General features: G+C 34.7%; 1 protein-coding gene across 2 annotated transcripts in view; it reads right to left on the minus strand.

Annotated features, from left to right (window-relative positions):
• Window positions 1-382: 382 nt before the first annotated feature.
• The window catches only part of PPP4R3A (protein phosphatase 4 regulatory subunit 3A), a 39,166-nt gene continuing 11,979 nt past the window's right edge, over window positions 383-27,569 (minus strand). The window contains exons 2-15 of one of the 2 annotated variants that reach the window (XM_032621129.1): window positions 26,830-26,885; window positions 23,694-23,792; window positions 19,125-19,742; window positions 15,820-15,897; window positions 15,622-15,738; window positions 15,062-15,178; window positions 12,776-12,907; window positions 12,572-12,674; window positions 11,128-11,286; window positions 5,816-5,985; window positions 4,812-4,954; window positions 3,944-4,134; window positions 3,289-3,515; window positions 383-2,262 (exon numbers count right to left, since the gene is read on the minus strand). In XM_032621129.1, the coding sequence (XP_032477020.1) occupies window positions 2,152-2,262; window positions 3,289-3,515; window positions 3,944-4,134; window positions 4,812-4,954; window positions 5,816-5,985; window positions 11,128-11,286; window positions 12,572-12,674; window positions 12,776-12,907; window positions 15,062-15,178; window positions 15,622-15,738; window positions 15,820-15,897; window positions 19,125-19,742; window positions 23,694-23,792; window positions 26,830-26,885 (2,321 nt within the window). In that variant the 3' untranslated portion in view covers window positions 383-2,151. Of the gene's footprint in view, window positions 2,263-3,288; window positions 3,516-3,943; window positions 4,135-4,811; window positions 4,955-5,815; window positions 5,986-11,127; window positions 11,287-12,571; window positions 12,675-12,775; window positions 12,908-15,022; window positions 15,179-15,621; window positions 15,739-15,819; window positions 15,898-19,124; window positions 19,743-23,693; window positions 23,793-26,829; window positions 26,886-27,569 lie in introns of both variants that reach the window. The other variant, XM_032621128.1, reaches the window with a different exon arrangement.

The raw sequence follows: 27,569 nt of genomic DNA on the forward strand, positions 1-27,569 counted from the left end.
GTCAATTCAAGTGTTGTGTTTCTAGCAATTTATTGCTAAGAGTCTTCCTCCATGAAACAAGCAGCTGTTTAGACTTTTCTCCTATTGTAGCAGCATGTGTGAAGTTCCGCTTCAGTAACCCATCTGTCCATCAATGGAAGGGCATCCCTTAAATGTTGAAGGCCAATAGTTAGTATCTTTTTTTTTTAATATACTGGACCACGTCATAAAAACAAGGGATGGTTCTTCCCACTACCCAAGAACCCCCAGAATACCAAGACAAATACATGTTCCACGAGTCAATCAGAAAGGTCAGTTTAAACTGTATGTTTAAGGCACAAACATTTCACACGGGACTTTCTAGGTAATAAAGGAAGACGTAATATAATTAACTTACATCCTATTAAGTTTCTGTTCTCTTTATTTGCAAGATAAGTTGATTAAAATGATTAATTGCCAGAACTTGTGGCCCAGAAGAAGCTCTGTACTGTAGTGAAACACACATAAACTCTTACAGTTAATAATGCACCCAAAGTTTCATTAAAAAAAAAATTAGCCAACAATAAGACTTTTCATGACTGTGGCAAGTTGTTGCTTTCTGGTTTTCTATGCAACTATTCCATATAAGCTTGTTTTTGGTATCACAATGTACTGAGGGCTAAGCAAAAGAGGAGCTAAGGTAGAAGCACACAGTGCTTGCTAGATTATCCAGTTAAAGTATGTGATACTTAAAATAGTATCCTTTTCCTAGATATGGATTTTTATTCACATTTGCAAATACATTCTTCAGTAAGTTCTAAAATCTTCACTTTAAAAAAGTGAAGATATGTGGAATTGAGATATTTATGTTTGTTTGCTTAAAAGAACTTTAGCACACCTAAGACAATAAACAGAACCTATTTAAACATACTGTTTTAATGAAGTGGTATCTGATGGTCCTCTGGCCAGGTATTTAGGAACCACCGCTTACAACTCCAACTGGTATTCCAAAGGGAGTAATTAAAAAAAAAAGAAAAAAAAAATACAACTAATACAATTTCTCTTACTCTTCACTTTTTTTATTACTCAAAAGTCAAATACGTTATTTTTAAATTATTCATCTTCAATTTTGATTTAATGTACCATCATTTTCCCAAGATACGAAATTTCAGAATCTCTTTGGAATACTAATTTCATGTTTCTAGGTTTAACAAAACTGCTGAAATTTTAAATTCCACTCTATTTCCCTGAATTCTCAAGACAGTTGCTGATGTAAATTTTAATATAAAATATTTAGTCACAAAATAGTATTGCTTTTTGTATGCACATAGTTGTAAGATTACTTTGCTTCTGTCAATAAAAACTATTCCATCTTTCATAAAACTCTAAACAAATTAAGAACTGTGATGGAGAACAAAAATTACACATGGTAAAACAGGTACCAGCACAACGTTAGGTTATATTACATCAAAAAAGTTTTTAATGGTCCCAAATATATATACTCAACAACTAAGCATACACTCAGGAGAAAAAAAAAATCAAAAACAAAATGAAACAAAAAAAATTGACACAAATGACCACATCTAGAATTCCACTCAATCTTTAATCAAGTAGGGACAAATCCCCACTTAAAAAAAAAATCTGCAGTTTGAAGGGCAAAGGGAACAGATAAAAAAGAGGAAACCTCATATTCGCCCCTCCCCCAAAGAGGTTTTTCCAAACCTGCTGTAGCTTGACTAAAATGTTCAGAATGTACGATTTTAAAGGCAGGTCTCTTTATACAAAGAAACTGCTGGCATTCTTAACTAGTGAAGAATTAGGGCAGAAAAGCCTATTCTTCTGAGTCTCAAACATGGTCCGAGAAAGCATATTCTGATTGTAGCAACTGACCAGTCAATCCAGAGTTCCACTTACAAAACCCCTGCCCTGTTGGCTTTTCGTTTCCATTTCCTTCCCTGAGAAAAGGGCAATGTGTGGTCCAAGCTTAGACCTCGAAGGTGTAAGTCTTCCCCCTAAATGTATAATTATCCCCTCCTCCTGCTCCACTGAATTGGCACTTGATGAGCAGAAGTCAAGTGTGCGAGCTGAGCTGTGTCAGTCATTCACAACAGGCCACTGCTTTGTTACAGATTTGTAGTGGGGAGGGGTAGAGAACCAGTTTTCTCAACAGGTACTGATCACAGGCAGCTGCCATTATGACTCAAACTTTGCTTTCTTTGACAAAGGGAGCGTGTCTTCCTTGTCTTCGTCCTCATCATCATCCTCATCATCATCAGGATAATCTACCAGACCCACGAGGCCTCCCTGTTCGGAAATAAGGATTACTTTAAGAAAACACTACACTTTCCAATACATATGTCTTAAGTCTGGTAAAGGATATACCCCCACCCCAATATACTAACTGGTTATTTCTGGGAGGCGAGATTGTACGCAGCTGAAATTCATTACATATTTCCCAAGTTTTCCATGATAAAATTTTAAGCGTTTATGATCCTTGCAAAACACCCAGTAGATAAATACGAATTACTGAATTTAAAATTCAAAACTTAAGTTTTAAGACTTTATGCATTAAAAAAATTTTCTTTAACAGAGTCTAAACAGCATCAAAATTAAAACCACAGAAAATAAATAGACCACTAGAAATGAGGGTAGACAGACTATCAGAGGCTAGGAAAGTGATTCTGCCCTGTCCCTTCCTCATTATTTCATCCAGGCTTCTTCCTTTTAGCCCTGCTCCTTCACCAGAAACCACTGTAGCTCACTTTAGTCTTGATGTAGATCAATGAATCCCAAATGCCAGTCTGTTAACTGCTAGTCCAGGGAAACATAAGGCAGCCAAAAGAATTGGTTTTTTCTGAGATTATGTCTTTCCTACATTTTTGGTGGTAAAATTGTGATCCTTCCTAAAGGAAATGTTAGTGATAGTAGACAGTTAATTCTTTTTTATAAACCTGGCTTGACAGAATTAAGTTAGGAGTGTCCAGATATTCAGATTATATTCTTCCTATGAAGTCTTTATCTGGGTATTAATTGGGAAAGCTGATAAAAGTAAATAATAATTTAACTTTAAAATTTCTGTAAATGTTTTGACACATACAAATGTGAACTTAAGGTGCTAAAATGCAAACAACCAAAATAAGAATATATTCAAACTTCTGAATTGGTCATAAAAACTTTCAGAAATTTCTCAACTGCTGGTGGGAGAATTATTCCCTAGTTCACAAATGTTAAAATCAGTTCCAAAAGACAGTAACCAAAGGGACTACTAGTCACAACAATTTTACTGTTGGGAAAGCTTAAATTAGGTAGGTCTGGGAGTCAAAAACATACCTTGGTAGTAATAGCTGCCGTCTGAGATGTATTTTTAGGAATGGATCCAGGAGAGCCTGGAGATCCTGGGGATCCAGGTGAGCCTGGAGAACCAGGCAGATTTGTTGCAGGTGACTGGCTGGAGAGGGTAGTCTTTGTTCCACTAGAGAGGGAAAGCTTGAAACTTGGGCTCTGCCGACCAGAAAGATTCGTTTTCAGAAGCACCTCCTTTTCCTCACTTTCTTTTACTAAAAATGAGAATACTGTCAATAATTGTCACCCATACTCATCTTTTTAAAAACCTCCAAGTGAGGTGGCACTAAAAACACAATTAACTAGCTTACTCCTTTGCCAGACAGTGACACTGAAATTCAGTTTATGAACAAAGCTTAGCAAAATACTAAGCATCCTTATCCACAGTACTTTACTATTGAGAAGGAAGGAGACCTTCAGTGTTATAGTCAGTGTTCCTACCCTTCTGAAATATCTCACTCAAGACAAATTAGGAAAATTTAGCCTATACCTTCACAACAGAGCTATTAAATTCACACTCTAAAGCAAGTCTTTTAATATCTGTTGTGACACAAAGTAGATACTAATCATTCTGTCAAGAAAAAAAGGATAAACCTAGAGTGAGAAAGCCTTCAATATTTCCTTGCCCATCTTTTCAACATACATTTCTTCCTCTCCATGAATTTACTTATTGGATCCATAATGTCATCATCATTCTTAGTTTTGTCAGATGGAGACACGACAGCTTCTCCATCTTCCATGTCATCTTCATCTGTGTTGAACCACATCTCCTCTTCATCTTCTAGTGTTCTGGCATCTCTTCGATATCTATGATTCCTCAAAATGGAACGCATACTATGAGTAAAGAGAAGAAAGTAGAATTAATAGACTCATATAAAGACTTTCGTCTTCAAATATTATCCCAAATTACCGTCTTAATAGATAAATGGAATAATACAGATTTATACACACAGAGGTGGGGAAAAAAAAAACAGATTTTACCTAGCATATAACGAAAAACTACACTCCACCATATCTAGTGTTAAGTAGTGGAATCAAAATTCCCATTATCAAAATTCTACTGTTACAGATCAGTTATTAAACTTGCTTACACTACGAATTAACAAGTCTTAATTTATGGATTTTAAAATATACCACAAGTATGTGGACTCAGGTATTTAGAAAAAAATGTACACAATTGCATTAAAATAATTTGTAACCTTAAAGCAAAGCAAATACAATAATATTCTGATTTTACTTTGGACACAAAAGTAGGCTTATTGCCATATCAGTGTTTTGCTTTTTTTCTTTTGCATTATCTAACTTGATATATGCCTGAGAAAAGTCTACAAATCATACTGATACCCACCTAACACCGTCAGGAAAACATTTACATTGACCATTAGAGAAAACTACAACCTCCATCTGCTTATTTCCCCCTCTGTTGCCAAGCTAAATAATAAACAAGCAAAAAAGAGCTACCATCATAAACTTGTCGCTGAATGAATAGGTTCAAATATGTGGTAATCTACCTGTCAAGTTTGGGATTATCTTGCCTTTCTCTTTGTTGTTCAAATCTCAGTTTCAATCCTTTAAATGTCTGTACATAATCTACATCTTCCAATGCTTTCCAGTAATTTTCAATTACATGAGCAGTTAATGATTTTATATCTTCCTATAAAAAAGAATTATAATAAAAAATGATAGGAAAAATTAGCAAAATATGAGGCTTAATTGTAGTGAACTCATAAACCCGCCCGAAATGGTTTAATTTCATAAAATTATTATCCAATCTTAGGGACAAAAAAATGCAAATGGGCATAACAAATACTGGCTACTTCAACAGCCCCTGACTTTTGGTGTACCTCAGAATTATCCATGGCTCTTTCCAAAGTAAATGCTCAGGTCCTACCCTAGATGATTCTCATTCAGTAAGTCTGGGGTGGTGCCTAGGCATATATACAGAAAAGTGCTAGAGATGGATGGCAGTGATGATTGCCCAACAATGTGAATACACTTAACGCCAGTGAACTGTACACTTTAAAAAATGGTTAAAAGGGCAAATTTTGTTACGTTTACTTTACCGAAATTTTTAAAAAGCATGCCACAGATAATTCTGAGACACACCAATGTTTGAGAACTACCAGCCTACTGTATCATTAAAGAATGAAATCTGCTCTTTAGAGACATATGGAAGAATGTCAAGAAAAATTCAAAAAGCCTCAAAGTTAAAAACAAACAAAAACCACATCTGAATACTTATGTCAGCTATATTTTTACTTTCTTAAAATGACTACCGTGACAGTGTTAAATCAGTTTTCAAACTATCCTGAGATAGTTTGAAACTAGCTGCTGAGAGAGATTATTTTGGTTTTTGTTAGTTCAAATTGAATCTCTCATAAGCTTTTGGTAACACTGGTTTTCTTTCAAAAATTCTCTCCAAATATAATAATCTCAAATAAGCCAAAATACCAACAATGCATATTTGATTTGCTCAAACAAAACCAAAATTCTAACTAAAAAGTATAGAACCTACCACTCTAATAAATTCAAACATTTCTATTATGGCAGAGTTCATCAGATTGTAGCGGGATCCATTGTTGAGAAATGCTTTGACTACTGGTTCAAACAAAAAACTTTTCATTATATAGCGGTTGTAAAACTCATCTTTTAATCCAATAATCTTTCTCTTAAAACGAAGAGCACCTGAAACACAGAGGCATTGTTGATCAAATTACATACCATATCTTCATATTTTAGAATTACAAAAAAACCTGTTAAATAAACATAGTTCTCCATGCAGTAATACGTTACTGCTTCCAGAAGTATGAACCTAAAGATAAGGATTACAAAAAGGTTATCAGAAAAATGTATTCTAAAAGCAGTGTATGTCACCATAGAACACAAGTCTTAGACAGCCAGAAGAATTCTGGAAATAAGTTACTGATTACCAAAATGTACTTTACATCTGAAATTAGAGCTAAGCTAGGGCTAATAAATGAATTAACCTATCATACTACTTAAGATGAGAAAATTCCAAATATATCCTTTTGTATATACCTTCAAAACAATAGAAAAAACGTTGTTTTATTAGGGCAATCCACTCTATAATTTGATCTTCCTTATTTTTGGACACTCTTATCAGGGTTAATGGTGTTTACATTGATTTGTTTTTGGATGTGTTTGTAGAAATGCCATAAACCCACAGAAATCTGCACGACCCAAAATTTGCCTTCCCAGAGTTTAGGAATCAATTTAGAGGATGTGTTTAAAATGTGGTCCTCTATGCTTACTGCAGCGAGTATGCTTTTTATTTTTTTTCCCTAGTTTTCCTTTTTACAATTAATTAGGCTTTAACTTACAGATTAAAAGGTATATTTACATCTTGAGGTATGGGGAGTTACTTAAGTCACCATTCGTCAAGATCCAAATATACTCAGACAGCTAGACTTCAACAAAGCCCTCTTTACCTAAATGGAATTATCAGTAAGTTAATGCCCCAGTTACTGTAAACAGTTCAAAAAAGCATACTCACTTCATGCAGTCACATCGTCTTCGGTTGGCAAGATTAAATATTGTGTTTGTATTTTGGTTTCTTTGGAGATCATGGAAGTGGCTCGTTAAATTGCCAATTTGTTATTAATCAAGTCCTTCATGAGCAGGTAGCCAGGCAACCATGCTGACACGGTTTCTGGGTAGGAAGGCAGAGGAGTAAAGCAGCTCAATTTTTCTTTAGTTGGCAAAAAAGAGGTCCACAAGTGAATGCCCAATTAGGTACAGTTGATTATAAACTGCCTTAACAATCCAACTTATTTAACAGTGTCTCTTACTAAAGAGACACTCTGGGCAGGGAGTTCAAAATAGTTTATAGAAGAGTAATTGCATTTTATTTTTTAAACTACTGAGTATTTTCAAATACATAGGCATGGTGAAATAAGACATTTTAAACAATAAGCATCATCTTTCTTTGTGATTAAGTCAAAGCCTAATAAGGGTTTATTTTCCCAAAACAATGATTTGAGAGCTTGTTTTTTGTTGTTGTTTTTTGTTTGTTTTTTAATGTTACTTGACAAAGGAACTTAGGCAGTTCCACTTGTCAGAATAAAAATCAATACTTTAGAGCTCATGCTAATAGGCCAAATTTTAAGCTTTTAGTAATTAAGGCAAGTGCTGTTATTTTAAAAATTGTTACTCCAACTTTGCAGGCTTTGTGAAGACTTGTGTCCTACCATAACACACACTAATTGAACCCTATGGTCTGCAAGCAGCTCCCGGGTAAGTGAAAAGAAAACCCCCTTCCTAGAACTCGCTAAGACCAGAGTATGCAGCTGGCACCACTGCCATCTCCTCAAGAGCAGTTTTGTTCAGAAACTGCCAAGGTAGACAGAAGGTAATTCTAATGGGCTTTTTTTTTTTTGTTTTGCTCCTCATTTGCCCTCATTTTATTTATATCAAGAATCGTGTCATTTCCACCCAAACCTCTCCCCAAAAAGAAACTTGCATGAAAAATGTCCAACCACTATTCTTGCTGTTGAATAAAGTTACTTTCAAAAATTTACCAGTGAGTTCTAATGAAGTCAAGTTGCTTGAAGGAGGTTAGAGAAAGCTTTTGCGATAGGTCAAGTTAGCACAAATGTAGGATTGTCAATGTAAAAGTGCACTCTGCTTCCACTCACATCTCTAACCTTTATTTAAACATGCCAGGAATCTCTTATGCTTAGTTTCAATCATCTCTAAAACAAATAATAAATCTTTACCTTACACAACATGACATTTTATGTAAGTCTGAAACTTTTTGCTGCATATGTAACTAATGATAGCTGAAAAAAAGCATCTACCACAAAATTTTTCTCTACTTCATTCTTCTTATAGATTTCCATATTTTAAAAAACAGCCAGACAACATATAGGTATGAACTAAAAAGCTACAATTTAAGATCCAAGAATCTGGTAAAGGCCAAGACTGATAAAACTGTGTGTGTGTCTGTGTGTTTATACACATACATATCTAACCTATAAAGACTAAATAGGATTGTTGTTCTCACTTACAGGCTTGACTACGTCGTCTTTAAATATGATACAAGTATAAAAATTAAGAACCAGCAGGTATGAAAAATTCAAAGTCCCCAAACTGCGTACATTTAACCAATCTTTTGTCTTTACAAGTGGACATCTAAATCTACTTATAAAATCTCCCTTAAAAAAAAAAACTATACTTAATATTTTAATGTACAAGATCTTTCCTAAGACTGAAGAGATAGTAAATCTCTGCAAATTTATGCTTAGTTCTTTTAGAAATCCTTGATTAAAACCCCTACTGTATAGCCCGTCCTAAAGAGTGCATTCCTAATGACTGGCATCTTCTTTCAGAAGCTACTCATTCTCAATCCTGGGAAGAGAAACACACTGAGAATCATTTGAGAAAGAGTAAGGTTTAATTAATGATAACCTAACTTAGTTTGGAAAATATTAAAATAATAAAACATAACTAAGATTTTTGCTAGCATGCTTAATTTCCTACAATATAAACTCATTAATTTGTCATGATTCTCTTCAGAGTTCTCACTGAACTGTGAGAAATTTTCTTTGCAATACTGTAAGCAAAATGAGATGAAGGACTAAAGAAAAGGCCTTTCCCTTTCCTGCCACTCTCCCACTAGACTCATGTGTTCTACCTATACCAAACCTCTAACATACCACACTTTCACATTTGTTCATCTTAATTGTGTATTCAACCAAGAATTTCACACACTCCCATGATCAAGACACAACTTACTTTACTTCTTTTTGCAAGGTTTTCCTGATCTGCCTCATTCAGGGAGAATAACTCATTTCCACTATACATCCAGACACACCTCGATATAGTGCTTTTGATGTTGTTTTGGTATTTACAGACCATCTCCTCCTAATGAACTCTGAGCCACTTGACAACTGACTTCAGGTCAATCATCTTTTTCCTAATACTAGGTATGCATCATACTTCATCAAATGTAAGATGCCACTGATCGCAAAAAACCTTCCTTTCTACTACTAAGAAAACAAAACAAAGAAAAAAAGCTACCAATCATAATGACATGCCATTAATTTTAAGACTCACCTTGATTTGAGATGATAAATGCATATCTTAGAATCAATAAAACATGGTAGTAGGTGTTAAATAAAACTGATTAATTTTTAAATTTATTCAGTTTTCCCGTTCTGTCCCATCTGCTCAAACTCCCTTTCCTACACTCAAACAAAACCTTCTATGTTGACATGAAAGAACAAATCAAAGAAGTGTTCATTATTAACTTCCTCTCAACTTGCTTTGGGACTCTCACTTTTGCTATGATAGGTTTATAAGGAAAATGAATATGAGTTTAAGAGCCCTTTATATGCACTATTCCTTTTGGCTGAAAAGCATCTGACCACATGTATTCTCAGTTCATACTGCAGTGTGTACACCAGACTGAAAAACGAATTCAACTATAACAAGTGTCACCCTAATAGGTTTCCTTCTAAGAAAAATTCATTAAACTTTCTATTTTGAATACCATTTTAAAGATAAAATGTTGACAGAATAAATCAATGTCAGAAATATCCTTATAAACAATGTTTTCATAATTTTAAAAGTCAATTAAGCAAAACATTTTTTTTTTGGCTGCGCTGCACAGCTTGTGGAATCTCAGTTCCCCAACCAGGTAATGAACTCAGGCCCTCGGCAGTGAAAGTGCAGAGTCCTAACCACTGACTGAGGACGGCCAGGGAATTCCCAAGCAAAATGATTGAAAATGAAGTAAAAAAAGACAGCAAAAATGGATGTATATGTTCAGGCTTCTAATTACTGGATGATTATGATGCCTTTATACAACAACAAAACCAAACCTACCCATAAAAACCAAAAGGCCAAAAAGAGTTAGTTACCAACAGACATTTCTTATTGAGCCTCTAGGGTACTCTAAAACTGGTGTGCCAACTTACCAAAGAAGGCTGACTGCTACATGATCAAGAATATTCTGGGTTAACCTATTTCTAATTCAGAAACATGTTTTACTTCTGTAAACTAGGGTCTTAAGAATACAGTGAAAGTCAACTTTTGAAAAACATGTATAACTAAGAACAGCCTTGTTAAAAGACTATCTGTTGCTCTACGAGAGGTGACAAACCTTTCCCATAAAGGTCTACAGAATACATATTCTAGGCTTTGTGGGCCACATATGGTCTCTGTAGCTTTTTTTTGAACAATGCTTTAAAAACACAGAAACTTATTTTCACTTTGCAGGTTGTGCAAAAACAGACCATGGACTGGATTTGGCCACAGCTGTGGTCTGTCACCCCTTCTCTAAAGTATCTGAGGTAACACAATGTCATATGTCAAATATGTCTCAGTAAAGCTGGGGGAAAAATATTTGTGGAATTAATGAACAGACCATCTGCAGGCATTTGTGCTAGGCATTCTGTAACTTAGAAAAAATGTATTTTGGAAACTTGGTGCTATTAGCTATGTTTTCCAAATTACGAATATATTCTTCATGACTCAGTGTGAGACTCTGGTCTCACAAGAATGTCCAATTTGTGATTGTCATGCTATATAAAGTCAAAAATAAATACGGCAAATAAAATGATTTAAGGTGCCATTTTAATAATACTTTAATACATTTTGTAGGTACACTCTAACCCCTTTACTGTATATTGAGAAAGAAGAGTCAGGAAAGTCACCTGCTCAAAATGTGGCAAAAGTACATTATCAGTGTAGTTTAGTATTAGAACCTCGGTCTCCTGCAATCAGTGATCTTTTCTTCTCAGGCAATAACACCGAAAGATAGTAATTATACAGACAATAAGTAATTCTACCAGAAGCAACACTTACATAATGCCAAGAAAGCATGCTTTGAGGCCATAAGAACTAACACTCTCCGGAGAATGTCCTTATTAATAATGTAGTTCTTTATGTGGTAGGTATGGTGCTCCACACAAAATGTTAACAATTCCAGTACAAGTGCCAACAACTGGGCAGTCTGAAAGTCATCTAAACAAAACAAAACACAATTATATTTAATGGCTTATATTCTTTTCCTCCCCAAATTAAGAATCCGAATTCTAATCAAGTAAAATCCCTTCTATTAACCCAAATATGTTAAAGTTAAGGAAAAAGGAACTAACATTTATTGAATGCCTACCATGTGCCAAGAACTGTGCTTTCCATTTTTTCACATTTAATTTAAATAACTCTGTGAAGAATTAGGGTCACAAGACCCAGGTGTGAAATGTTATTAGTAGGCAAACTGGGATACAAATCTATTAGATCTGTTTCATTCCGGAGGGCAAGAATGCTCTACCATGTCTTATGTCCCTCAACGGATATACAGCTATCACAGGAGGTCCTCCTACCACACATCATCTGGCTTTGATGGAACTACTCTCTCTGCTCCTTTGAGTCGTGTACTTTGTGCCTCCTTTTACTACACATAATGAGTCCACGCTGAATTATAATTACTGGCTTATCTTCCTCACCAGGCAGTAAGCCTCCAAAACTATTTTACTCACTGTTTTTATTTCTCCCATTTAACCCCTAAAGATTATATATATAGCACAGTGCCTTCCACACAATGGGTTCTCAATAAATGTTTGATGAATTGAACATGTGGGTCTGGAAAGAAGCCTCAAGCTTTACCTACTATGAATAAAGTAGACAAGAAAAATTAGTATCACATTTCCAAGACTTGATTCTAGAGTCATTAAAAAAGGTAAATTTAACATTTTTTTCCTAAGTGGTGTCATAAGTTAAGTATACTATATTGATAATTCATATGACAAAATAACTTACCTATTCTCAAAGCTTCAATAAGGAATTTCCCAATGAAGACCCTAAAACTATTTTCTAAATCAAACACACACACACAAAGCTAAAGGAATAAAATGCAGAAATAATCCTACCTTGGAATAATCCTCAATGCAAAGAAAAACTGCTTAATACTAAGCATAAGCTCTGCTCTGTATCTACACACCTGGAGTACAAATAAAATGAATCTTCTAATAGCTTCTTCCTTCTATTTGTTTCATACATGTAAATGCAAACTAAATACAAATATTGCTTTAACAGAATATATTGTTTTAAAATTCTGAAAGCAAAAAATTATCTCTAGTATATTCTTTCACAGTTCTAGTACCTCTGATTATAGCACTTTTAAAAGAAATTTTACCTTGAAATTACCTCTTTTGAAAATATATTAGTAGACCTCTAGGTTAACCCCAACTTTTTGAGTTTCAGAATTCAAGAACCAAGAATTAACTACCAACCTGTATTACCTTACCTTTGCTAGGTTTGTCTTCTGTTGTATTTGCCAGTAAGGGAGCAGTAAGGACATGCATACAGTGCTTGTAGAAGAAACCCAGAAATTCAGTCTTTTCTGTTTTCTAAGGAATCGAAAACACTTCCATGAACTTTAACTGCATTGGTTCCTACCAGCAATAAAAATTATACTAGTATGAAAAAGAGAAAAATGCCCGTAGCTTACATTGGCAGTAGCTAACATGTTTTCTGGGTCAACTAATGTTCGAAGGAGGCCCATAAGCTGGACTGCTCCTCCAAGTTCAGGGTCTGTATCACAAATCATATGTTCTATAATGAGGTTGATGAGCAAAATATCCTGGTGAGAAAAATACACATAGTAAGGATCACTTATTATAGGAGGGAATGGAAAAAGCATATACTATGAGACATGCTACAGCATTATACCTAGCTATGGCTTTCTTAACTGCAAACAAAATGAAATGCTTGACTGACTTCTTTAATGGATACAGAGCAGTTTTCCAAAAGTATGGTATAGGCACATTACACAAATAGTACCAAAAAGAATTTATCTTTAATCAAGGGGATTTTATCTTTAAATCCCGATTAAAATAAAAACAAAGTTTCAGTTTGGTGCTAACAGATCTTTTACACCTCTGAATAACAAAATCTCCCTTCTGAAGAAAGCTAACGGGCTTTAACAGTAAGAATGTTTAGCTGAAATTTATAACATTGTTCTTTCACTGCATTTTTATAGATTCCTTCTATTTATGGCAGATGATAACTGCACCTATTCTCCATTTATGGAAATGATATAAAGTTTCCATTTAAAATTAATTTAAGGAAAAATTAGTTGGTACCTGAATGTCTGAAATTGGGGGAAACAAGATTACGGTATTTAGAGAGCACACAGGAGAATAAATATATTATAGATATTCCAAATGACATACAAAATTGACTTAGTTTTCCTGATGCTCTGCTATGACTGGTTTTCCTGGCTGAAGAGGAAAAATTGAGAGGCATTCAGTGAGAAAAACCCCTGCTCTTGCCTATATATGCAATGGTAGGATAGACAGAGAAAATGCAGACATACATGGAAATAACAATCAGACTGGGAATCAAGACGACTGCGTATGAATGAAGTACATCAAGGTATGTTCAACTAGTGGGTTACAGCGCCAACAAGAATAGCCTTTATTTTATATATATATATATATATTTATATATATATATATATACACACACACACATACATACATACATACACACACACACACACACACACAGGTTTTCAAGATAGGACTATTTCATAAAAGCAAAATGTGACATAATATTCAACAGTTCAAACTGGCACTTCCTGCACCTACCCTGACATTACAATTTTGTAAACAAGTGTTAAATATAGAAGTTACTAGGCATTCCACTTCATTTTGACATCACAACACATTATGATCTCTTTAAAAAGTCTATTTCCTCATTTTGTAAAAATATGATAGGCTGGAATTCTACATACATTTTTTTCTAAGAGATTGTCTTTTTACCCTCTGTTTGAGGGCAGAATATCTTAGTTTATTCTTAAGTAAAAAGTTACTTCCAAGATTTTATGGGGGAACGAGAAAATAAAAATTCAGGATGGTTGGTTTAATTATCTGAAAAGAAAACAGCACAAACAATTACGGTTTCCACATACGCCATGTACCACTGACTCTGGGAGAACCTTTCACATCACCAGGATACATTCTCTCACCGACTCTGAAATTGATGGGTAAGTGAGCGAGTGAGTGAATGTGAGTGTGTGAGTGTGTGTGTGTGTACACAACACAACAGCTTGTTCCCTATGGTTAGGCAGTAAAGAAAGCACCCTAAACACTTTCCAAAGGAATGTGCTTCATCATTCTTGATGATTTTGAGACTCTATCCCTAGCAAAGCCAATGTTTTCCTAGGGAAGTTATTCATAATTCCACATATAGAAGAACAATTTATTGATTAAATGATTTAAACAACACTACACAGCACATTAACTTCTGAATTAAGAAACTTAATCTCAATTTTTTTTTTTTTGCAGTACACAGGCCTCTCACTGTTGTGGCCTCTCCCGTTGCAGAGCACAGGCTCCGGACATTCAGGGTCAGCGGCCATGGCTCACGGGCCCAGCCGCTCCGCGGCATGTGGGATCTTCCCGGACCGGGGCACGAACCCGCGTCCCCTGCACTGGCAGGCGGACTCTGAACCACTGCGCCACCAGGGAAGCCCGATCTCAAAAATTTTTAAAGAAATTTAAGTTGAGCATTAACAACTGCTGTAAGATAATTTATAAACTGAGACAGGAGCCAGTTAGGGGAAGAATAAGCCATGATATTATGGCTACACTTTTCTCAAACATCAACTATTTAAATCTTTAAGAAATGAATAATAAATACAGTTATAGCTTCCCATGTATAAATACTTACTGTTAGTGCAAATAATATTTACCTTGTTGGTTATTTTTTGCTCTGTTAACTTCTTACTTACATCATCATTCTGTTGTGCCTCCTGCATGACAAACTCTCGTACCATGGATGGATTATATTCAACCAAGTATGAGAATATATCAGTAGCAGCACTTCGCACCTGTGTATCATCCATGCCCTGCAGATAAAAAGCACTTATTTCTCCTATAATAACAAAAATATGGAACTTGAAGCTATATAAATCCAAAACCTAACAAATTATAAGAAAACATTTGAATAAAAGAAGAGAGGTCAAGGAAACTCTGCTTATGTAAAATTCTTTTTCTATGGATAAAGTTATACTTTCTTTTACTCCTGTTTTTTTCTACTTTAACATTTCAACTAATAGGCTGCCAAGTTAACAAATTATTGATATTAAAAATATGGAAAATTCCTGTATGTGTCCTTTCAGTACTCTCTGTAAGGACTAATACTAGAATTTTATAGCTTTTTAACTTTATGTAATACACAACTGATACTAAATATTGGCTATAATCAAACAGTTGCATGCTACATAAGAAATATACTATTTTGTGGATTAAAAATATGATGGTAATTAAGTATAAGGAGAAACAAACTTACAAGGATGACTTCTAAAGCTGGTAATATACCCATGTTTGACAAAGTCTTGAAAAAAGCATCTCTGTTTTGAGGTTGTAGCGTTTGGGAGAACGCACAAAATTCTTTTAAAAAGTTAACCTGAAATTAGGAAAAAGGATAAGTGAATATAAAAGGTGTGTTGTTTTAGCTTCATGCCCTCCATAATATCAAATTTCTTACCAATTCCTGTCTTTTTTCCTCATCTGTTGCTTCATCTGTTAGCTGTGCAAACAAATCTGTCAGAAATTTTTCATCTTCCTGTGAAATCAAAGGATAAATTAATTATGCTAATAGTAAGAGTGTAATATATTTTCAAAACGCTAATACAGAAGATATAAATCGCAATAACTGGAAAAGGGGAAGTTGGTATTGGCAATGCTGTTTTTTAAAAGAGAAGGAAAAAACTATGAAAGGATAAACTGGGGATTTATACAAAGATTATCCTTTATATTTCGGCAAGGCTCTATTTCTTAAGTCTAGTTAAGGGCCACATTATAAACACTTTAGGCTTTGCGGACTCCACCACAGCTACTCAATTCTGCTGTTATAGTAGGAAGCAGCCACAGGCAATGTCAATGAACAAGTATGGCTCTGTTCAGATAAAACTTTATTTACAAAAACAAACATGGTCTGTAGACCCATGATTTTCATAGGGTTTCATAATCTTAACTTTAGAAGTTAAGGTTCTACAACCACTCAAATAAAGATAAAACTTCCTTCATGTTTTAAAACCAGAAATGATTCAATTATGTAAAAAGCTAAATTCAGAACTTTTAAAGAAACATCTATTATTTGAAGCTATCCACCTACAGACATATAACAATAATTATTAAATTATTCTATGTTAAATTAAAATGTATTAAATTATTTTAGAAATGATTCAAAAGATCTCTCATAGGATACTCATCTGGGCATGTAAAAGTTAGAGTATAGAACTTGGAAATAACCTCATATGTTATCTTATCTTACCTCCTTATTTTATAATTGAGACAGATTAAGAAATTTACCCAATGCCCAATCACAGTTAGCAGGTAGGTGGTAGAGCCTTCCTGACTGCCTGTTCAATTTTTTGTCACTATTTTTAAGTTAAGATTTTAATTCCATACTACCTCAGCTAGTAGAAATAAATTCAACACTACATGCCCTACAGACATGCCTAAGTCTAAATGTATATATGTATGCGTGTGTGTGTGTATATATATATATATATATATATATATATACATATACATGTATATGTATGTGTACGTATGTATGTATGTATCTCCCACTAGTTTATAAACCCCTTATTCACTGCTGCAGGTGCTCAAGAAACATTTTCTGTGACACTAAATTAGTTTGGCTATTCCCACCTTTACTTTTTCTGCAGTGTACAAATAGGCCACACCTCAAATGGCATCCAATATCAAGATCCATCTCAGACATAATATATCCACCAAATGCAAATCAAATGATTAAAAAAGATTCTCTGAACTGCTGTGAAGTACAGAGAATTAAGAAGGTTCAACAGTATTACAAAGAATCAGTCAACAGTAAGGGTTACGACTGTACAAGGTGAGTAAGAACCTGCTTTAATTACTCCTTGTCAAAAAATGTGTAAAACTCACCTTCCTTCATAGCAGCACTTTCAATATAAATGCTCAGCATCAAGAGAAACAGAAAGACCTACAGCATTGGCAGCCTGCATTTTACAGAGCGTATTGTAGGGAAACAAAGACTTAACAACTTGAAATTATTCATACTTAATGAGTAAAACTGGCATTTTACAGGTCTGAAGACCAAGAAAACAAAGAAATGACAAATCCCTGTGTAACAAAATGAGAACCATGTGGAGCTGAAGAAAGGGACCAGCAGTGCTTAGGACTATCCAAGGAGACCAGGAATCAGAACTAGACCAGAACAGAGGATCTATTAGGTAGCTAGCAAAAACTAGTTCCTTAGCAAAGAACAAATGAAAATTGGTACCAGAACACCCTTCTTCTTCCATTATCAATCACAATACACTATGTCAAGGAATACTGTTGTACTTACCAGACTGTATTGCCTATGTTATTTGTCTGTCTTAAATGAATGGAAAACATGTCAAATTAATCAACGTGAACTGGACTTATCACTAGCTTCAGGAAAGCAGTTTTGGTAAAATTGACTTTTCTATCTGAATTCATATATATATATACACACACATATATATATATATATATATATATTAAGGTGATAAAACCAGGGTCACTGAAAATACAGCAATTTTCTAAAAAGGAATAGACAAAAATTAAATTTACTGTTTTACTCATAACATGTGCTACCAAGCAGCTCTTACTGACATTTATTTGCCTCTTTTTTTTAAATTCAAATCCAGGTTTCAAATAATTATTTTATTTGTAGATCTGAGGTAAGGTCTTACAATAGCTTTCAAATCATATCACACAGCTGTTATTGTTACATCTTGAGCATAAAGAAACAAAACACACAGGAAGTGTGCAACTCACAAATCTTTGCACTATGCAAACTTATATTTCAACTGGACTAGACTAATTCATGCACCATGGGATAAATTACTGAGAGATTCTCTGACTTTGGGGGTGTTACAAACGCAGATTACCAGCCAGCTCAGACATTTGGATTGTGTGCAGCCAGCTCAGACATTTGGATTGTGTGCTATGTGCAGAACCCAGGATGCATCCTAGGCAGTTCTGATGCAAGCACCCTAACACACCACACCCGAGAGACTGGGCATACTATAAAAAGAAAATCTGGAGTTTAATAGGCAATTATTAATAGATACTTTAAAATAATACTCAGGAGTCTTGTATCATGTTCAATGCTTTATAGGCATGCATCTGATCTAATCTTCAGATGACCTTATAGGGTAGGTACTAATATCACCAACCTTAAGATCAGGAAGCTGAAGCTTTAAGAGATTAAGAAAGTTGCCCAAGCCACATAGCTATTAAGTGACAGGCAGAGCTGAAACTCATACTCAAGCCTAACCTCCCCACACTCTCATCCATTACAAAAGCATGCCTTTTGGTAGGGAGACATGCAGCTATAACTTGCCAACATCTGCTGTACCTCTAATAAATAATTACCTGGGAGTTGTATAAATGCTATAGAATTTGTATTCTATATTTAATGACATATTTCTTGGCTTCTCTTTTATTTTTTTTTCATCTTCCAATCTATTCTGTTCTATGCATAACTGATAGATTAATATTCCTAAAATTCCACACTCAAGTGTTTCATTAAGATCCTTTTCCTATTTCTTCAAGCTAGATTTTTTTTTTAAAATTACATTTATCACCCCTAATCCAACACAACCTTCTGGTCCCACAGTATTATATATTATAATCTCTTGTAATATCACCAAAATACATACCTTTAGACAAAAATTAAAAATTCAATGTGTGCCTAAAAGGAACAGAAAATTATTTCTGCTGAAGGCAATCAGTATCTTTTTAAGTAGGAAAAAAAAGAATGATCTAACTCACCTGTAACATACCAACAATTTCTACCTTATTGAAAAAGATAAATGAGTGAAGTGTTGATAACATATTTTCTTCAAAGACTGAAGGGGTAGGCAGAACCATGTCTTGTATATACTGAACTCGGTATGTCTGATGAATTTTTTGTTTCAGCTCAGGATCTGATATGGGAATCACTTCTTTAAATTTGGCTGTTTTTGTTAGAAATTCCCTATGTTTTCGTGGTTGTGATAAAGCAGGATCATATTCTAAGCATCCAATGACGTCCATTATACATTCCTCAGAGAACATAACTTCAAAAAGAGCAGTTCGATTCAAGAGGAAGATGCCTTTGATAATTTCATACAAGTGGTGCAGTCCTTCAATATTTTCCAAATCCTCACACACATGAAAAAGCTCTAAGAGCTTTTTAATGTAACCCTCATTTTCCAGTGCTAGTGCAAGTTTTTCACGACGCAGGGGGGAAGGTAAAGATGATGCCACAAGTTCTGCAATTTCCTCAAGGCGACTTAATTCACAAGATGGCAATTCTAAACCTGGCGATGACATATCATCAAAACGCTCCTCTTCAGACTCATCTACAAGGTCCTGAGTGATGTCCACTGATGGGTCCTTTCCTTGAACCTAGTAAACAAGATTTATGATAGCTGACAAAGTATAATCAAAGCAAATCTAAATGGTATTCTTAGATACAAGAGATGTTATAAGAAAACTATTAATGGTAATTTTCAAGTTTAAGACTAGACAAACTTTAAGTCTTCAAACTTGACACCGGTGCTTTGTGACCACCTAGAGGGGTGGGATAGGTAGGGTGGGAGCGAGATGCAAGAGGGAGGGGATATGGGGATATATGTATAGCTGATTCACTTTGTGATACAGCAGAAACTAACACACCATTGTAAAGCAATTTATATTCCAATAAAGATGTTAAAAAAAAAAACAAAGCTCGACACAACTGCCTACTTTTCTAAACACATTTCTACACATTTCTACAAATAACATACACTTTCAATTTTAAGGAAGGAAGTTCAAAGTTCAGAAATGGAATAAGCTTTCTTGTAAGTACAAGGTTTACCAGCAACGGAAACATTCTAAAGATGCACTAAAGTAATTGTGACTGTGACTTACAGTGCCCTGCAGACGCATAACATATAGAGTGGTAAAACATCCACACACATTTTATATCCATGGCCCTCTTTTCCAACAGACCAGGGCAAATCTCAGAAACACCCCTAGCACTATGCTCTGGTAGAGCCACAAAACTCTTCAAAGTTTAAGTAAAATTCAAACAAATGCTGTGACCATAGAAAATATATATAATTGTAAGCAATAAGAAAAATATTAGTTAATTTAGAAACCAAGGGCCAAGAGCATTTACAAATTGGCTTTGGACCAAAGTAGGTCACTGATTTGGTATGAAAATGTTGGTTGGTAGCCCAAAATGATGATTAAGAAAAACTGAGCGGGAAACAAGTGCACCCACACAAAAATAAAACCACATAAAAAGTAACTGCAACCTATGTGTAGCAGAGCTATCCCCTAGGAATACCTGCTTAAAGTTAAGTAACCAAACCATGGAAGTTCTCCTTTCTACACACCCAAACCTATACCTCTCATGATCCCCTAGAAGCTCTAAAGTTTGTCATAAACCCCAACTGTATGTCAGTGTAGGGGCTCTAATTATAAAAAGATAACTTATACGTCTTCACAATTAAATACATTTTAAGGTAAAAGAAAATTTTTACAAAAGGTCAAAGACGTATTTTGGAATGAAATGAGTTTTGCTATCCTGGCCCTGTAATTTGAGACACTGCCACTAAACCAGCCCAAAAGGCCAAGATGAATGGCAAAGGGATGGAAAACTTAGGCCTTATATGAAATGACCAACAAACTTAAATTGCTTAGCATGGTTAAGAGATGTTGATGGATGCTAGAAGGGAAGAAGTCCTGGACTAAGTCTAGAAAAATGCTGCAAGGCAGTACCGTCTTGACCTTAACCCAGTGGACAGCACCACTAAAAGGAGGCTAGGCACATTCACAGCTTTTACCTGGCATGGTCTCGAGTTGGCCCTGGATTTTTTTAAATTACGTAAGATCTCATCAGAGCTTTAGACTCCTAGTATTCAAGCTATGGCTCTACCTACAGAAAAATGGTAGGGGTTTGTTACAAAACCAATGATAAGGGATGAGAGCCCTTATTATAATGAAAAATGCCATCTCCTGGAATTAATTTGCAAATACGAAGGCTGAACAGGTAATCAAAAAGACCTGTGTTTAGGAATTTGATCTTCTCAGGGAAACATGGTGAAACTGTAATAATCTGACAAATATGTTTCAGTCTTACTTTCAGAAGAGGAGCAATAGAAGGATGAAAATTTAAAAAGGAAAGTAGACTAAGCTAGAAGAGAGAGCTTTCCTTATGAGAAAGGATAAATCTCAGAAGTCAATCTGGACAGATAGGAAGCAAATGAGAATGTGAAGATCATAAAGATATAAAAAGGAAAAAGAGATGCACCCAGACATAACTGCTATCAAGGAGAGTACTAGATAATGTGGAGATTTTTTAGTTGTTTCTAGATCAAAAAATGATGAGTTCAAGAAATAGAGAAACATAAGATCTCAGAGAACAAAATACAGTAAATTCCCTAAAATAAGCCAGGATACAGAATTAATTGAGAAGTACAATCGGGATCATAAGAGTCATTGAGAAATGACATCTTGAACATAAACTATGTAAAAGTTGGGAGGGGAAGATCAGAAAGGAACAACAAAGTAGGCAGTGATTCCCAGGAAAGTTATTGTAGAGCAAAGTATACAAGTACTACTACTTGTGCCCCAAGAGAAAATGACGGAAAAATTTATGGTGTTACAGACTAAGGAGAAGCATAATAAAGCCCCAACAATTTTAAAGGAGAGCCAGGCATGACGGTTAACAGATTGAGTCCAGGTCTGAGTTAAATACTGACCCAATAAGACTGTGTCCAGGGTGGGACTGTTCATCTTAGAAAGGTGAAAGAGAACAAGATTTTTCTTAGTAACAGGTGCTTTCAGCACCACCCTGAGCTCATTAATCTCTTCTCTTTCTATGGAAGAACTCCACATGACAAAAATCTAGAGGAACATGCTGTAAAAACAACTGTATGAGACAGAAAGCAAAGAAAACATGAAGAAAGCATAAAAACAAATGTTAGCTTTTCACATGTTAAGAGAAGGAAAGGGACAGCTTAACAGGCAGGTTAATTTATGAAAAACACAGCTAAGTAGAATTATATAGCAGAAATAAATTCTACAAGTTAAGGAGAAACTGTGCCTCAAGAGCACTGTGGCTTCTCCTAAGGCAGCGGCTCTTAAACTTCAGGGTGCATCAGAATCACCTGAAGCAGGCGTTGACAAATGAGCCAAACCTGGACCACCACTTGTTTTTATAAATAAAATTTTACTGGAAGAGAACGATGTGCATTTATTTATGTGTTATCTATGGCTACTTTCACAGTACAACAGCAGAACAGAATAGCTGTTAAACTGTATGGTCCACAAACCCTAAAATATTTACCATCTTGCCCTTTACAGAGAAAATCTGACCTAGAGGGCTTGTTAAAATAGAATTCCTGGTACCTACTCATAGTTTCTGATTCAGTAGATCTGGGATGGGGGTCTCAGAATTTGCATTTCTATCAGATCCCAGGTCATGCTCATCCTGCTGGTCTGAGGACCACACCTTGAGAACCAATGAATTAAAGAATCTCCTGAAAGTTATTTATTCTCCAGATAAAATAAACATGAAGATAGAGAAAGCATCCTTAGGATGTAATGGTCTAAATAAGTCCATAACAAGAACCAGTGGCTTTAGCCATCAGAGCACATAAAAAATGACCATTCTCAAAAGACTGTGGAGATTTTATCACTAGACTGAGGTACTAGAACCACTAGGGAATTCCAGAATCAATTGAGAACATGCATGATGACATTGAAGAGATAGTCAAGAGCCATAAGAAGTTACTGAACAAGGGGTAACACAATCAGGCTTGCATTTTTAAAAAGATCACTCCAGCTGTGGTACAGATTTGGGAATGAAAGCAATAAACCAGGCAAGCAATGATGGTGGCTTAGTAAACTAATAGCAATGAAAATGAAGATAAGTGAATGCATTTAAGACTTACAATTGAGGGACTGAATGGATACAGAAGATGAGGGAAGGATAAACACATTTCTGGCTTCAGCAACTGGGTGGCATTTACTGAGATGAGAGAGATAGCTAGGAGAATGAACAAATCTCGGTGAGATTACGTTCAGTCTTAAGACTATTAAATTTGAGATGCTAGTTAGCACTCATGGAGGAGCTCTCAAAGGCAGCTGGATATAAAACTCTGGAGTTCAGAAAAGGTCTGGGCTGGGTAGATTAATGTCAATAAACTGTACTTTCCTATTAATCAAGCTTTTTCACAGACAGCAGTGAATTTAGAAGATCTATATGAAATGTGTCTCTATTTAAAATTTGGGGCATTAGCATAAAGTACAGCAAAAAACAAAATGCTTAAAAAGAAAGCATGTTGATTTTCTGATTTTTAAAATTACCTGACATATTTTCTCCCAAATTTCATCACATCCAGCTTTTTCTTGAAAGCTAAGGGCCAAGTCATAATTTTCTGCTTCAGACCACACAATCAAAGTGTCCTTGAGAGAAAAGAAGTCTGAATGATTAACATATATTATCACAAACTACTTCAAAGTATAAGGCAAATGAACAAAGCAATAGGGAATTGAGAACAGTACTCATTTTTACTTTTTGTAACACTGATGTCAGTAATTTCCAATGCCTTTTTGCACTTCACTTTATCCAATCTATAAAATGAAAACATTCTCCTTAAGGAGAAGTTGATCCAATATATGAAAAGCACTACAAATTGAGCACATAATCTAAATATATCAAAAGATACAAACTAAACATTATATCAATCCTTTGCTTGCACATTAAGTTACATTTTATGCTCTAGTCAAAATGCTCAAAGAGGAAGTCCTGAGTATTCAGTAGCAAGGGCGTGTCAGGAGGATGTGATTAATAAACATAGCTGCTCCTCCTCCTCTCTAACTTTCAGTATCGGGTGTTCTTTACCTGGGGCACTTGAGGCCCATGACGCCCTTGAAATTATTGGCTAAATTTGTAACGTGAGCATTTACCTGGACAGAGGTTTTGTAACTTTGACCAAAGTTCAAGAAGCAAGATGCTCCTACCACCTACCACCCTTTTATTCATTTCATACCAATTTTTGTTTTTTTAATGATAGTTTAATAAACAGTTCAACAGTTTTTACTAAGATGTAATCTCAGCAAGACACTACAATTATAATACCAAGACCACTTTATATTTCCTGTAGTACAAATAGTCTGTATTCTACAATATGCATGGTATATTTATAGGGTCTAAGGTATCTTTTTGAAATTACTGACTATAAATAAACACATACACTGTTTCACAGCAATTAACCATTTCAAAAAAGAGCCTTCCAGAGGGATCTATGAATCATATTAAGAATTTCTGAATGGCACTAGGGAGAGTTACATTTGAAAACGAAGCCTAATGTAACAGCTACCATGTAGCCTTTTTCAAACTGGTCCAAAGAGACGAATTAGGAGTAGAAATTAGATGTGAACACAATATAAAGAAAAATAATTTAATCTAATAAGTAACTGAAAGGAGCCAAGCCAAGGCTGGCTGAGCATCTATTGAAATGATAGAAGTTCCTGTATTGAGGAGGAAACATGACTATATTTTAAGGTATCTTAAAAGATCTATGTAATTTCTAATACTTTTCAGTACCTCGTAAGGATACCGCTTATTGTACACAAATGGATCCCATGTTTAAAAATCTGTCTGCTAAATTGCATATTTACTCTGTTCAGTCAATTATTTAACTGTCAATCATGAGACCAATAGTCTCTTACTGAACAAAAGTGATGCCCGCCAGAAGTAAATAAACAATCCTCTGATTAGGCTGTGCAGCATTACTAAGAGGATAAATCCGCAAATCTTACTCAGAATTCTAAAAAAGAGCTCAAAGACCCCTTTTTATTATCTTCAAGAACTTCAAGAGATCATAGATTCCAGGCAAGCAATCTGTTCCAGTGACTGAGCAGCTGTTTCAGCTCAAAATAATTTACATGAACACTGTAAGATCAACATGTCAGAAATTAGTCCGTTGGCCTCAGTTTCATCTTTAAATAAATGGGATCACACTGTTTTGAAAACCAGTAATAAGGTAAGATCTATTGGAAGAAGTCTAAAACCACTATCACATTAGTAATAAGTTTAAGACAATTGTAAGCAACTACTCTGTTACAATGTATATTCAGAATCATTTGGAGGCTTAAATCAGGGCACAGATAGAAATACGCTCTTAATTATCCATTTGACAAATTCATAAGTTTGAAAATTTTTAGGAATTACTCTTCTGTTTTCCTTGAAGAGCCTAATTTTCACCAAATCATCCTGCTTGCTTATCATCCAACAGCCTATAGGTTAAGACATATAGATTTGTTCATTCATCCTCAAAATAGACTTGATCTTTTCTTTTTCTTAGGATGTGCTTTTACTCTTCAGCTGACTGAAAACTCAAAATGTTAATTTACGTATAGAATATCAAAACCAAATAATACTCTAGTCTCCAGCCATTGCAATCTAACCTGAGAGTTTTCTTAAGAACACCAAATGCAACAAAGTGTATTTAACAGACCACTGAACCATCAAGAAAATATTTCATATTGTACCAATACCTGTTGGACAAATAAATCACCATTATATAAATTTAGGAGTAAATATCCGATTTCCTATGCAGTATCTGTGTGACCTCAAGCAAGCCACAATCTTTAAGCATCATCTTATGTGCAAAATAAAACTAACTTGCCTCTAGTAGTATTTTAATGGTCAATGATGAAGCAAAGCACTTTATAATTTATTTATAAAGTTATTTATATATTTATAAAGTTATATAAATGTGTTGGTAGTGTATTTTACTTTATTTTATATATGCATCTTCAGGGCAGTGAGGGAACTGATACTGATTTCATTGGCTTTGTAAAGCACTCAGTATTATCTACATGGGTATATTCTGAATAAATACCAATTTTGATGACAGTGCTTGCAAGTATTAAGTGAGAGATTTACTTTCAGATATCTCTTGCGTCAGAAGGGTACAAGAAAGAGAGTGTACTCGAATTGAAAGTTCTTAAAAAACTTACATCATTATAAGGTCCCACTCAGGCTATATAAGAAATCAGATTCGTATTTATACTGAGCTGCTGTATAGAGATATGAATGTTCCTCCTGCACTAGCATTTACAACAGTGAAGGAAGGAGTTTCTATCATTTAGTTGTGTTAGTAGCTGATTATTCCATCAGTGGTCACTTTTTAAATTCTCTTTAGGTAGAAACAAGAAAACTGTGTCGTTTTAGGTTTTAACTTTTGAGAATAAGGCTCAGTTAGTCAAATATCTAGAACTTAGCTTAACTTGAGGCAAGTTTTTCTTTTTTTAATTAAAAATGATTGCTTTATACATACAGAGATTGGTAGAACTGGATTTTAGAATTAGACTGGCAAAGCATCTTATAATCTACTCCAAAATTTTCATTGTAAGGAATCAGATGGCAAATTTTCATTTAATCACCAAATTGAGAGGATAATATGCAAGATAAAGAACATCTTCAAAATTTTACCTGTTGTTTCTGGTATGCAGTATTAGGATTTATTTTGGACTCTAAAAGTAGAGAACCTAGGAAAGAGGAAAAAAAAACAAACACATTCCATTATGTAACAGTAAAGCAGCAAAATTATATTCCCTTACATACACACACATTTCCTTTTTTGAAGGATTGATGCACATACAACTTCAGTTGAGGAAATATTATTTTAAAACAATACAAATTTAAATATAATAGCCTGTAACCTAAGAAATGCTTGCTTTATACATGTTTACTTTTAACAAAACAGACACGATCATCTAAAGAGTGAGCACTAGATGGTAAGAGAAATCTAACAACTCCTGGGCAGCAGAAGGTAGTGAAACAGCACAGTGTGAAGCCAGATGATCTGGGATTAAATCTCTAATATACAGTATTATTTAGAGAAATAACTTAAAACATGCAAATAAGCATTATAAATAAAATCTGGTCTCTCTCAAGACTGAAAATAAGAATTCACTGGTAAAAGTCTGAACACATCAAGGATATGATCCATTGCCCAAGTACATCCCCACATTATGATTCACCTTCAGAAAGTCTTATATTTCTGTTTAATACAGAAATCACACTTCTCCATCTTCAAATTATCAATTTACTTCTCAGAATAAGCTAATTTGCACATTTCTGTTTTTCCCCGGCAGTATTGTAAGACTCAAGGTATTAGAAAATAACTACTGCTTTGTGGCAAAGAGCAAAATAAAAAAAAAAAAAATTTA

Source organism: Phocoena sinus, chromosome 2, assembly GCF_008692025.1.
Source record: "Phocoena sinus isolate mPhoSin1 chromosome 2, mPhoSin1.pri, whole genome shotgun sequence".
In the NCBI taxonomy this organism is placed as follows: domain Eukaryota; kingdom Metazoa; phylum Chordata; class Mammalia; order Artiodactyla; family Phocoenidae; genus Phocoena; species Phocoena sinus.